The following is a 12,495-nucleotide window of genomic DNA, read 5'->3' on the forward strand; positions in this document are numbered from 1 at the left end:
AAAAACTTCACATGTGTGTAATTTTGCATTACTTTGCTAGTTACAAGCAAAAACTTATGAATGTGTGTGTGCGCAGATGCAGATACGAGCATGTTTGTATGTATGTATAGGTGTGAGGTAGTGATGAGCATATTTGTTTTCATATCAGCGAATAAGTTGATTTATGCAAAGCAAAATGCTGCCAGAGCGATTAACCAAACATTGTCGTTTGTCAATCGAACAGCAGAACGAGATGAGCCGGTGCGAAATCAAGTGGCAAGCTAAGCCAATGTGTCAATGGGCAAACATAAGCGAGCCGGATGCGCAAATAATTATAAAGTATAATATGTGAGAAGCACAAGTTTATGGTCATATGTGAGCGCATATGTGCTTCTCTTTTCATAGATGTATACTTAAACACATACGTGTATCTACATAGTGATAGCTGCAACAGGCAAGCAAAAAAAAATGTTGTGTAATAATTATGATGTAAACACTTTGCAGCTTTGCATATTAATTAAAAAGCTTGTGTTTAATTTAATGGCGACACATTGCCAGAAATAGAATATATTTTTTTTGATAATGGTAAACACTTTGAAATACCACAATTATGAAGAATCCCAGCTGTGATGAGGTAATGTCATATTTATTTTTCCCTTTTCGACCTGGCAATTTTCCAATACTGGTCCTGATGTTGCTGACAGTGCGCACAAGGTTAATAGAGGACTGTCTGACCTCTTTAGCAATAGCATCAAGTCACTTCGTTATCATCGCTAGAAACTTAATGAACTCGCACGAAAGGGCACTTAGGCTAATCTTATCCGGCTGAGAATCAGTCTCCGCTAGTAGATCTGTTGAGCATGTGTGAGTCGGTAAGGTTTAAGATTTTGAAGATTGCAAATTATCAAAGTTGTATGGAAGAAGGGGAGGTGGAAACATCAAAAGCACTTTTCTTCCACTGTCCATTTGAGAGCATGTCGGTAGTCATACCTTCTGCAAACCAAGTAAGATGGCTGAAATTAAATTATGTGACATAATGTAACTTTCCGACTACTTGCCAACCAGTCCACTTGGTTACAACCTCATTTAAATCTGCGGTTGAATGCATTTCATTGGCATTTTGAATTATCGCTGTTGCAATGACCTCGCAAAACAATTGCTTGTTCTTAACGTTCCGATCAAAATGCGATAACAATTGATTCGTCTCTGATTAATGTCGCTGTTTTGTATATAATTATGTATGTATGTTCGTATGCTAATTTAACAATGCTGTCAAGATGCAAAAACAACTGCAAGGAGATGTGTGCTTAAGTTTATGCTTATATCTAAATTATAGATATATTTTATTTTATTACTTAGTTATTACATAATAATAACAATACTTTTTAGCGATGCTTCTGCTACTCGATGTTATGAATGTAATCAGATATATTTTTCTCTGTCGTTTGCCGCAGGGCAACTGTAGTTGACTTTAATGTCATTGCAGCGCTTAAAATCCACGCGGTTGCAATTACCTTACAACTTTATCAAGCATAAATCCGTTATTCAAATGCATGTGCCACAGCATAAATATTTCCTGGTGTCAGTTTTCAAATGTTGACAGCTTGGGAAATGCAAATTAATAATAAATCTAACTGTAATTTAATAAGTGTTGTTGATGCAGATAATTGCTATTGATTGATGAGTACACTAATTTAACGTCGCTGTTGCCGTATACTGGTGAATATGTTTAAAATAAAAAATGTGCATAATAAGAATGCATACAACGGCAACGGCACTGTTTATAATCTTTTTCGGCTTCCTTGCTCTTTGATACTATTTGCAGATTTCTTTACATTTTATTTAAAGCCCCAGTTGAGTTTATAAATAAAAATTTTTTGGCTTTAAAGACCTAAGTCTAGTAATATATACATCCGCATAATAACGCTTCTATTAATATCAAAAACGAGAGCACTTATTTCTGTTATACTAAAAATACAGTATTATATCTGTATACGGTTTTTTGTATGAGACCTTTGAGCTTCAAAACTAAGTATTTGGAAAATTGTTTACATTTGTACCAAATAATACTTAGGTCTTAAGATGAAATTGTTAATCGCTATCTTTATTTTAAAATCTAAAATCTGTGTTCAATGGTATAAATACAATGGCTGTTCCTAAGAAGAGAAGATAAAGAGATATTGTGACTGCAAAGTACCCGGAAATTGTAATTTAACGTAAACTATTTCATTATTCATGAATTCCCACCAAATGTAATTCACTTATGCCAACGATTTTTCCAGTTCTCGAAACACTTTTCATAAGCACTTTTTGAATGGCCTTCAGCTCTTTCCGCGAATTTTGTGTATGGTATTCAGTGCATTTGTGGCTTTAAATTTAGTCGCAATCGTGGCTCAATGCAAAACAAAATCACTTTTATCGGGACGAGTGGACATTTTCATTAGTTGAAGAAGTCGAATGTCGTCTAGAACGAGACATGTCTTCAACGATCTCTCGACGGTCTTCGAAGGTTTTGTGCTATTCGTAGGCTTGTGTTTCTGATAAAACTGAGCCCTTAAGTCTTTTCGAACATTCGAAACGATTGCGCACACGAAATTTGGTTAGAAATACAAAATTTGAGAGAAATTCTTTGTTCGATATTTCACTCCATTCTAAAAATCACAATGCCCTACTGAGGTGTACCGACTTAAGCAGCTGCTGTAAACAAACTGGCTGACAGATCGCACTAATATTTGGCATACTAATTAAGGAAAGCCCTACCGGGCTTAGGAAAACATTTTTTTGAAATATCGTTTAGCCGGGGAATTTAATTACAATTTACGGGTGGTTTTTTGTCACAAGTATGAAGAAGACGGAAGAAGACTAGAAGAATTTATATACACATTTTTGGTTATTTTGGGATCCTTAAATTATAATTTAATCAAAAAATTGGTTTTCCGCCCTAGATTTGGTTTCTAGAAACAGTATATATCAAGCCAAGGTACGATGGTACTCGGAGTATATGGAAAGAATTCATAATAAAGTTATGCCTGCTTTTAAGGTATTACGGACCTAAACACTTAAAATAAAAGTTAAGTTAAGTTAGAAAAATGTTAAGCTAATAATATGAGCTTAACATTTTTCTAATTTACATTTTTTATTTTGTTGAAAATTAAAAACTTTCTCCAGTAATTACCGTTGATCAATTAAGAAAAAAATAAAATTAAATTGCGTTTGATAGGTCTGGTCTTTCTTTCGTTGTCTACTTTACTCCATTCGTATATAAATACTTCTTGACAACAATTAAATCCCTATACGAATTCTATTTAGTTTGTTAGTATAAAATAAGTATTTTTTTAAGTGTATATTTCACTAATCACAGCTTCAAGCTTTATAATGCCTAAATGTATACTATGATTCTACAGCTCCTGCTGTACAGTGAAACTTTTTGAAATCGTCACCCATGTATATGCCGCAAAGCTGTTTTCAGTTGTCTAAATTTGATTTCTATAGGCATAAAGCTGTTTTTATTTATGTAGTTGTATTAATTTCAAAGTTGATTGCGTAAATTTCACTATGATTTAATATACATACATACATATGTATGTATGTAAGTAGGTATAATCATATTTGATTTAAGTAAATATTAGAAATAAACCTCAAATTATAACTGTTTAGCTGAAATATTCTCGTTGTTGATAAGCATTTTTTTTCAAGACTTGGTACATATGAATAACAAAAAGCATGGAATAGACTATGCAAATAATTGTGCAATATGTACTAGTTAGACGAAGCTGGTTGAGCCATATACTCGGTATGAAGTCAACCAAAAGTTTGCAAATTCTTATATTGAGTATGTGCTAACCAGAGGAAGAAATCAATCGATTTCCTCTCATTTCGAATACCAGCTTAAGAATTTCTATACTTATTATTATGACTCGCCTGTTATTCCACATCTTTATATCAAGTTGGAATTGGCAGAGTTCTTGCTGAGGTATGAATGTCATATAAAAGTGAGCGCACCACAGTTGGTGACAATTTTTTATATGGGTTCTTATATAAGATTAGAATAGTTTTTGCACTTAACGGTTATTTGAATCACTTAAAACTAATCGAAATAGATATACGGTATTTATATAAATGATCAGGATGACGAGACGAGTAGAAATTCGAGTGACTGTCTGCAGTCCGACACGGCGATGACTTTAGTAAAAATTGAGATATAGCGATGAAACTTGGTACATATGTATGTTCCTTGGCACCCACGGAGGGTTGGTATTGCAGATGGGCGCGTTCAAAGTGACCTAACTAAGCACTAAATTAAGATACAATACTGTAATTTCATCCAGAGGAGAGGACATTTTTTCACATTTAGATATTACCCCATATCTGGCAATCTGTTCGGCCAATTTTAATAAAATGTGATACATATTTTGACCTTCCTATATTACACGCCTACTTTCTATACATATAACAAAAATTTAAGTTCCTTCGGACACGGAATGAATGCATCGAAACATAACTTTGCACGAAAGTTCCTTTAAGATGTGTCGCCTAATTTCCAAAAATTGCAAATATTGGGTTACAACAATACTTGCTCCCTGATACCGTATATGTGGTCCCCAATTTCTATTTAACCAAAATGCTATGTTAGGCATAGCCATTTCTCAAAATTTAAGTATCCCTTGCATTGTTTACAATAAAAAGTAAGTTTTTTTGGTGTAACTATTTTCTTTACTCTTGTTTTTTGTTTTGGTAGCTTACTCTAAGAACTAACAACTGATCACACTGACCCCATAGCGTTTAACAATAACAACACCTTGTTAATTGCAATCAGGGCAGTTGTTAGGGTAGGACGACTAGGATCAGGATTACAAGGAAGGGAAAAACAATAATTTTGGGAATTTGTACGGATTTGTAAAAAAAAATTAAACAATTGGTTTTAAATATTTAGCAACTTAAGCTTCTGGGGCAACGGGCAAATGAGCACCTTGGGGTTGGAAGCCGTTCTCATCAGCGATGTAGTTGACGGTGTAGGTTTGACCATCATCACCGACGAAAGAGTATGAGCCTTGGACAGAGATGGCTTCGGCATCTGAGCCTTCGTTCAAGAGCTTAGCTTGAGCTTGTTCGTTAATACCGTTGCTGGTCTCGTATCTGCAATGAAAAAATAAATATTGATAATTAGAAGCTTCATTGACTAAAAGATCATTTGATCCTTTCAGCTGACTTGGATAAATAAACTTACGCGTAGTTGAATCCATTGGGCTGCACGTCAGAGTCGAAACGCAAAACTTGGGCATCACCATCACCACCGGGGGCGGCGAAAGCAACAGCGAAGAGAGCAGCGAAAACAATGACGAATTTCATTTTGATTTTGATTTGAGGACTCTGCTCTTTGAGACTAGCAAATTGCGAATGTTGACATAGTGAGGGCGATTGTTACAATTTATACTGTTTTGGCCGCAACTATCTCGAATCATAGCAAAAACTAGTTAGTTAGTTTAAGTTTTTTCCTTTTAATCTAAAATGCAAATGTTCAACGCCTGTTCCATCACAACTCTGTTCACAAACAACAAAGCTTCTTTATTGTTATAGTATAATCAAAGCATTAAACTAACAAATTAACCAAAAAATGAATTAAAGATACGGTCGACATTAGTGAATATTTCTTGTTAGTTGAAGAGCTTAATAAGAATCGGCCAAAAACCGAAAAAACTCGAATATGGAAATCAACGCAACGATTTACGCACTCAAAAACATATACTTATGTATATCATTAAAGCATAAAGAAGACGGAACAGCGCTGGCTGTAGCTGTAGTTTGACCCCAATGATGTATGAAACGTAGGTGCTAAGTTGCCAAGCTTGGGGATCGAGAGCGAATCGAATCAAAGCAGAGGCGCATGTGGAAAACAAGCTATGACGGTCGTCAGTAAATCAACTAATTAAAGTTTTTTCTTTGTTGTTTAAGTACAAACCTGTGATACATTTTTTCGTTAGAATATTAAACTACAAGCATTTATATATTTAAACTCAATATTCAGATACTTGTAATGTGCGGATAAATTTATCCAGTGTACATAAACATAATTGCACATATCGACAACATAAATTTAAATATATAATGAGTATCATAAAGGGCTTGCAGAACTTTGAACAGCCCAAGAGTCGCGGTATATTTTTTATATGAAGCCAAGCGGATGTTTGAAAATCCAGATATTAGATATATGGGGTCTATTCTATTGTGATAACTCACAACTTTGCCGATGTATGCAGTATAAAGTTAGTCGGAACTTCGAAAATATTTCTAATCTGATCTGATTTATCCAATTTTTGACATATTCGAATTTTTATAGTATATCTCAAGGATTGAACTATATTTTCGGTAAAAAGTTAGGAATAGGAACTGGAGGGTATTTAAAATTGTGTTATATAGGAAGTAAGCGCAGTTTTTATCTGATTTCACCCAATTTCGACCTGAAATGATGGAACATAAGAATTTAGTTGAAATAGGTAGAGAAGGTCCAGATATATAGGCTTTAACCAAAACGTGATTTCCTGATTCTGACCTGATCGAATTTAGTTGTTGTATCTTAAATATAGCCATGCCCATTCCCTTGCGTCAAATTGCAGTTTTGTGTCCTAATTTATTGCTTAGTTATAACACTTTATAAGTTTTCTTCTATGGGTGGTCCGCAGACGTCAATCTAAGAACTTCAAACTCGTTATATCTTTTTTGTCGAAAAACCCTTGTGACAAGTTTCATTACGGTGTCTCAATTTTTTACTCATTTTATAGTTTGCGTAGACAGGCGGTTTGTATATATCCAAAAAATATACAAATATAAATTATCAGGATATGCAAACAACCGTTATGTGAACAAAACTATTATACCCCGTAGCAACACTCCATTGGGGAAAAACTGGCGCACCCTAGCACAACTCTCCACCCCTGAGAACAACATGCACTCATACTTCACACCAGGAATAATGGGATGCCCAACTTATTCCAGTGTGAGAGCGCCTCAAAATAAGCGTTTTTTATAACATTTTCCATTATGGCCAGATCGAACAAAATAACATTTTTTGGGCATTTATTAACCCATTACCCAACATTTAGTACGAATATAAATTACTAAACAGTGGTTATTTATTATATGGAGAAACTATTTAAATCTTTTTAAAGAATATTATAACAACTGACTTTTGTCCTTTCAATACCCAATAATAAGATTTAAGGTTTTTAGCTCTCAATCATTAAAAGTTTTTAATAATTTTCAATTGAAAATAATACTATGATGTTTCAAATTACAAAACATTTCATCAAATACCTTTAAATTTCACAAATTTATTTAATTTTCATTGTTTTGCATTTTTGATAAGAGGTCTTGAACGATGCAACAAATCCCTCCGTTTATATATTTCTTTGGTAAGATTTCAATCTGGCCATCGCTCGTTTCCAACTGCTAAACGTCAAAACCTCCCCAATCCAGTCAACTGTCAAAGTTTAGGTGGTTTTGACGTTTAGCAATTGTTCTCTCACTTCCAGCGAGAGAGGAGTTGGGCATCCCATTATTCCTGCTTCACACACAGGGCAACACTGCACACCTCAACATCGCGCATGTACACCACTTCACATAACAAAAGGGTGTAGATAATAGCCGCTACTCTACAATCGACCCTACGCGGCGCCACATTAATTTTGGTATTTTCGGTGTCGGCTCATATTCCTAAGATAAATTTCCCGACCTTCACTGAATGCTTAAATGGTCCACTCCAGGTGGAATGTAAATGCATAAATCACAAATTTGTTTCTGAAATTTTTACATCTAATACAGTAGTTTTCTCAACCAACAATAGTTTAGATATTTAACGATTTTGGCTTGTGAAAATCTTTTAAGAAAAAGTGAAAGGCTTCTCTTCAAATATCTTCGATGTTTAGAATCGAAGAGTAGATTAACGATCTATCATCTAGTAGAAGTATATGACGGCTAAATAAACCGAAAATTGTGTGAAACTGGGTTTTAAACTTATTATAATCCACATTTTTCATGTTTTGAAATTATGTTAATAATAAAGATGTAAATTATATTTTTTAGATATGTATATCTATAATCAAGACAACATTCCATTAAAATTCTACAGAAACTATAGCACAGTATACATTCCCTCCACTTGCCAAGTTACCAATTCAGTCTCGCATACTTAAAGCTGATCATTTCATCTTTCCGTTACTTTTAGTTTTTTTTCCGCTTTTAGAAAATGCTAGCATGACCCCTAGCAAAGTCTCAGTAGACGTGTACATCCAAATACAGTTTGTTTATATATGTATTATTTATATAGTTTTAGATGGAGTTAAACTCGATCGTCCGATCGTCTGAACGCAATTTGACTCTACGTTATACCAAAGCTATTCGCCAAGTAATTTGCAAGGGTTTGAAAATATGAACTTCAGGCTCTCTTAAGGAGTTAAGTAGATCACTAGCTCGAACTGGTATTATCACAAGCAAATATTCTTAAATGCCTTCGGCGTTTGCAGAACAGAACAATATAATCTTAACACTATTGGCCACTTTTTGAAATTAGAAGTTCTCAGATTAATATTTACAAATAAAAACATTTATCGGGTTATTTGTTGTTTCTCATTAATATTTTACATTTATTAAACCTCGATTACTTAAACAATTAACTAAGAATTGAATGAGGATTACTGGAGATGGACAACAATTCATTTTTCCTTTTTCGTTTTGTAAAATAACAATAAATTAGTCAGACATCAGATTAACAACTTAAGCTTCTGGGGCAACGGGCAAATGAGCACCTTGGGGTTGGAAACCGTTCTCATCGGCGATGTAGTTGACGGTGTAGGTTTGACCATCATCACCGACGAAAGAGTATGAACCTTGGACAGAGATGGCTTCGGCATCTGAACCTTCGTTCAAGAGCTTAGCTTGAGCTTGTTCGCTAATACCGTTGCTGGTCTCGTAGCTGCAATGAAAAATTATATATTGTTAATTAGAAGCTTCATTTACTAAAAGATCATGGGATCCTTTGAGGTGGCAGGAATAAGTACTTACGCGTAGTTGAATCCATTGGGCTGCACGTCGGAGTCGAAACGCAAAACCTGAGCTTCACCATCGATGTTGCCGGGAGCTGCGAGAGCAACGGCGAAGAGAGCAGCGAAAACAATGACGAATTTCATTATGGTTTTTTTTTAAGTTGAGGATTTACGCGTTGAGACGAGGACTAGCGAACTGCGAATGATGACATAGTGAGGGCGATTGTTACAATTTATACTATTTTGCCGCAACTATCGCAACTAACTAACTCGAATGATAGTAAAACTAGTTAGACGCCAATTTTTCCTGCATGCCGAAAAATTCAAATCAAAACTGTTTTTTTATTATTATGTTATTGTTTATACCCGTTTAAAATCATAATAGCGAGAATATAAAAATGGCTGATAACAAATCGACGGTCTAGGCCAATGAATATTTATTACTAGCGAACAGGTTTGGAAATATTAGGCCAAAGTTATGTTTAAGAAAATTAATGCATTTCCTAAGGCGCTAGAAAATATATGCGAGATATTTGCCATCAAAACTTTGCAATTTCTTCAGTCGCTAAAACCGCACTCGCGCCAAGTTTGTTCGCGTTTAAGCGTGTGTGGCGAGTATATGTTCATCATCTTCACAAGTTTTGTTTTGAATATGGTGTTTGTGCATAAATGAGTATAAAGATTTTTGATTGATTGTCTTACACAAGCATCATGAGGTTAAGCTCATAAATTTGTACCAGGGTTCTCTATTTTCCAAATTTACCGGGCCGTTTAAGCATATATGCCTGCTATTAAGAAAAATATGTAACGCGGTTAATATTTGCAGAACCAATAAATTTCTATTTAAGAAGCAATAAATTTCTTAAGTTCTAAAATATTTATCTCTAAATAAATATAGATTTTTATGCGTAAATATAATTTTGAAAAGAAATATATATAAAAAATGTATCAATTTAATTGTTGTATGATAAGCATAAATATTTTCTCTCCTGTGTGCAGTCGCATAATAAAAAACCCACGGCTTTACCTCCACCCACTCAAGCAATGCGTGGGCCCTCATGCCGGTACTTCAATACATATGTACCTATGTACATACATAAACAACACTGCAGTGTACATAAGTTCCGAAGTTATTGTATGTACATATGTATATACTTAATTAACATATGAAATATAACCAACAACAAAACATCGATTATAATACACTAACGCTAATACGTATAGCAACAAGAAGCCACAAGAAAATCAAAAGCAACTATACCACATGAAAACGCTTAAGAAAGACGTGTGTTTGTGCAGAGCATCTGCTTCTACCTATATTCATACAATGGCCTTCAAAATATCTACGTCGACCGCAGTTTGTGTGGCATCATTTTTTACTCCGCTGACGTCTTGGTCTTCGACTTTTTTCTCATCACTTTCGATAGTTACCCTTGAATTTATTTATTTATAAATGAATTTTTTTATCATCTTGTATTTTATATCTTCTCGTTTTTGTCGTTTTTATTTCTTTTATTTATTATTGTTGTTTTTGTTTTAGTTTTGCTTTATACAAAGATGACTTTTTACATATTCATATTAGCAGATTAGCAGCATGCCTGCCTTAATGTTTATAAATTTAATTTAAATATTATATTCTACACTGAGCAAAAATTTCACAGAAAAAAATTAAACTAAAACAGAAAAAACGTTAGGTTCAGCTACACCGTAGCTATATATTGTGATAAAAAGGTATAAAAAGATCGTTGTCTTGATTTTGTGCGGTCAGTCTGTATGGCACCTACATGCTGTAGTAGTCCCTTCAGAAACATTTCTTCGGAAACGTTATTGTTAAATTGAACGGTAATCCATAACAAATTTCGTGAAGATAATTTATCAAATAAAAAATTGTCCACACAAGGGCTGACTTTGATATGTTAGTTTGTATGGCAGCTATATGCTATAGTGGTCCAATTGGCGATTCTGACAAATGATCAGATTCTTTGGAAGAAAATAATTTGTGCAAAGCTTTAGATCGATATCTCAAAAACTGAAGGTCTGATTTGCGTAAGTATTCCGTAGGCAAACAAACGTCCATGACTAAATCGACCATTTACATATATATCTGGGCTATTTGCTATAGTGGCCCCTTCTGGGTATAATGAGACCATTAAGGAAAAGTGGGGATAGCGTGCAAGTTTCTAATATTAATTTAATTTTATTTTCTAACGGTTTGACCTTTCCTTTTAGTGGCGACTTCTGATGTCCCATATAATGTTATCCAAAAACCACTAGATATCATTTTGGAAATTTTATTAATATCTAAACATAATTAATAAAAACATTAAAATTTTCCAAGTTCCAAGTACCCGATTTCGGCCTTCCTCGTGAACGAGAACTAAAATACTACTAAAAAATTTCACTAGATTATATTTTCCCCAAAATACCCGAAGGTGGAAAAAATCAATAATTGACAAAATCTCTGCGTTTAAGCGTTTGAGGTATTGATTTAAAACTGTATAATATTATTTATAAAGGTATATCTCATCGAAGTGTAAAAAAAGGCGATTTCTTTTAATTTTCACACCCCTTAAACCTATTGCAGATGGAAGCTATTTTCACTTTTCAAAAATCACGCCAACTCGTGACCGCTTTATGTATATTTTAGTTATAAAGCAGATCAAACAGCATTAGTTGCAAAGAAATATTTACTCTGCTGAAACATTTTACGGCAGTACAAAAATAACTGTTTAGGAATGTGTTCATATTAAATATCACTAAATAGCCGAATCATTAGTAGAAATAAATATCTGCCCAAAAATACATTATTTTTGAATTTCTGTTTTTGTATTTTTTAACAACTTTTTCAATAATGAAAATAAAAATAAAAACTCAGATATAAAAAAATATTTTACATGAATAAAATAAAAATTGGCTAACTGAAGGTTGATCTGTTTCAGATTTAACCATAAATTGCCAACACATAAAAGCAAAAAAAAACAAAGGATGAAATGATCATGAAAAAAATTATTGGCAATAAAAAATTTGTTTTTGTTTTTTTTTTCACTGCATAGTTGATAATTCACGACATTTTGTTGTTTAAACAACAATTTTTGCTTCATCTTTCAGCTGTGCGCAGCAGCCGCTCTCATACACACACTCTCTTTCTTGCGCTTATGATCTGTCCTGCAGTTGTGTGCGTGGATTTGGCACACGCACTCGCCAACAGTTGGCAGTGACACAATTTTCGCGATGTTTTTTGGTACCTTACTTACTGTGTTTGAGATTTTAGTTTGTGTTTTATTGCCTCCCCAAATTCCATGCGGATGAGCTCACTTTCTGCCCTAATGCATAATTAAGGTTTCCAGTTATGCGCCACCCCGAGCATATAAAATGTATTTGCGGCAAATTTTATGCGCATTGCCAATCTAGCGGTGTTTCGAAATATAACTTGTTAGACTCGTGCCTATTGTTAATTGTAATAATTAATGGCGTGCCC

The 12,495-nt window shown here is 34.0% G+C and overlaps 2 protein-coding genes across 2 annotated transcripts; both read right to left on the minus strand.

The window, feature by feature from the left end:
- Positions 1–4,916: 4,916 nt before the first annotated feature.
- LOC120777782 (larval cuticle protein 65Ag1-like) lies at positions 4,917–5,328 on the minus strand. Its single transcript, XM_040109302.1, has 2 exons — positions 5,207–5,328; positions 4,917–5,115 (listed from the first exon to the last, which is right to left on the minus strand). The coding sequence occupies exons 1-2, from the start codon at positions 5,326–5,328 to the stop codon at positions 4,917–4,919; spliced, it is 321 nt and encodes a 106-aa protein (XP_039965236.1).
- A 3,420-nt stretch (positions 5,329–8,748) lies between these two features.
- LOC120777802 (larval cuticle protein 65Ag1-like) lies at positions 8,749–9,161 on the minus strand. Its single transcript, XM_040109335.1, has 2 exons — positions 9,037–9,161; positions 8,749–8,947 (listed from the first exon to the last, which is right to left on the minus strand). Exons 1-2 carry the CDS (start codon positions 9,159–9,161, stop codon positions 8,749–8,751), a joined length of 324 nt encoding a protein of 107 aa, XP_039965269.1.
- Positions 9,162–12,495: the final 3,334 nt, after the last annotated feature.

This window comes from Bactrocera tryoni, chromosome 5 (genome assembly GCF_016617805.1).
Source record: "Bactrocera tryoni isolate S06 chromosome 5, CSIRO_BtryS06_freeze2, whole genome shotgun sequence".
Classification (NCBI taxonomy): Eukaryota; Metazoa; Arthropoda; class Insecta; order Diptera; family Tephritidae; genus Bactrocera; species Bactrocera tryoni.

Coding starts and splice junctions, on each gene's coding strand:
- LOC120777782 (XM_040109302.1), bottom strand. CDS start 5,328: ATGAAATTCGTCATTGTTTTCGCTGCTCTCTTCGCTGTTGCTTTCGCC. Junction 5,116..5,206: donor CCCAATGGATTCAACTACGC/GTAAGTTTATTT, acceptor TTTTCATTGCAG/ATACGAGACCAGCAACGGTA.
- LOC120777802 (XM_040109335.1), bottom strand. CDS start 9,161: ATGAAATTCGTCATTGTTTTCGCTGCTCTCTTCGCCGTTGCTCTCGCA. Junction 8,948..9,036: donor CCCAATGGATTCAACTACGC/GTAAGTACTTAT, acceptor TTTTCATTGCAG/CTACGAGACCAGCAACGGTA.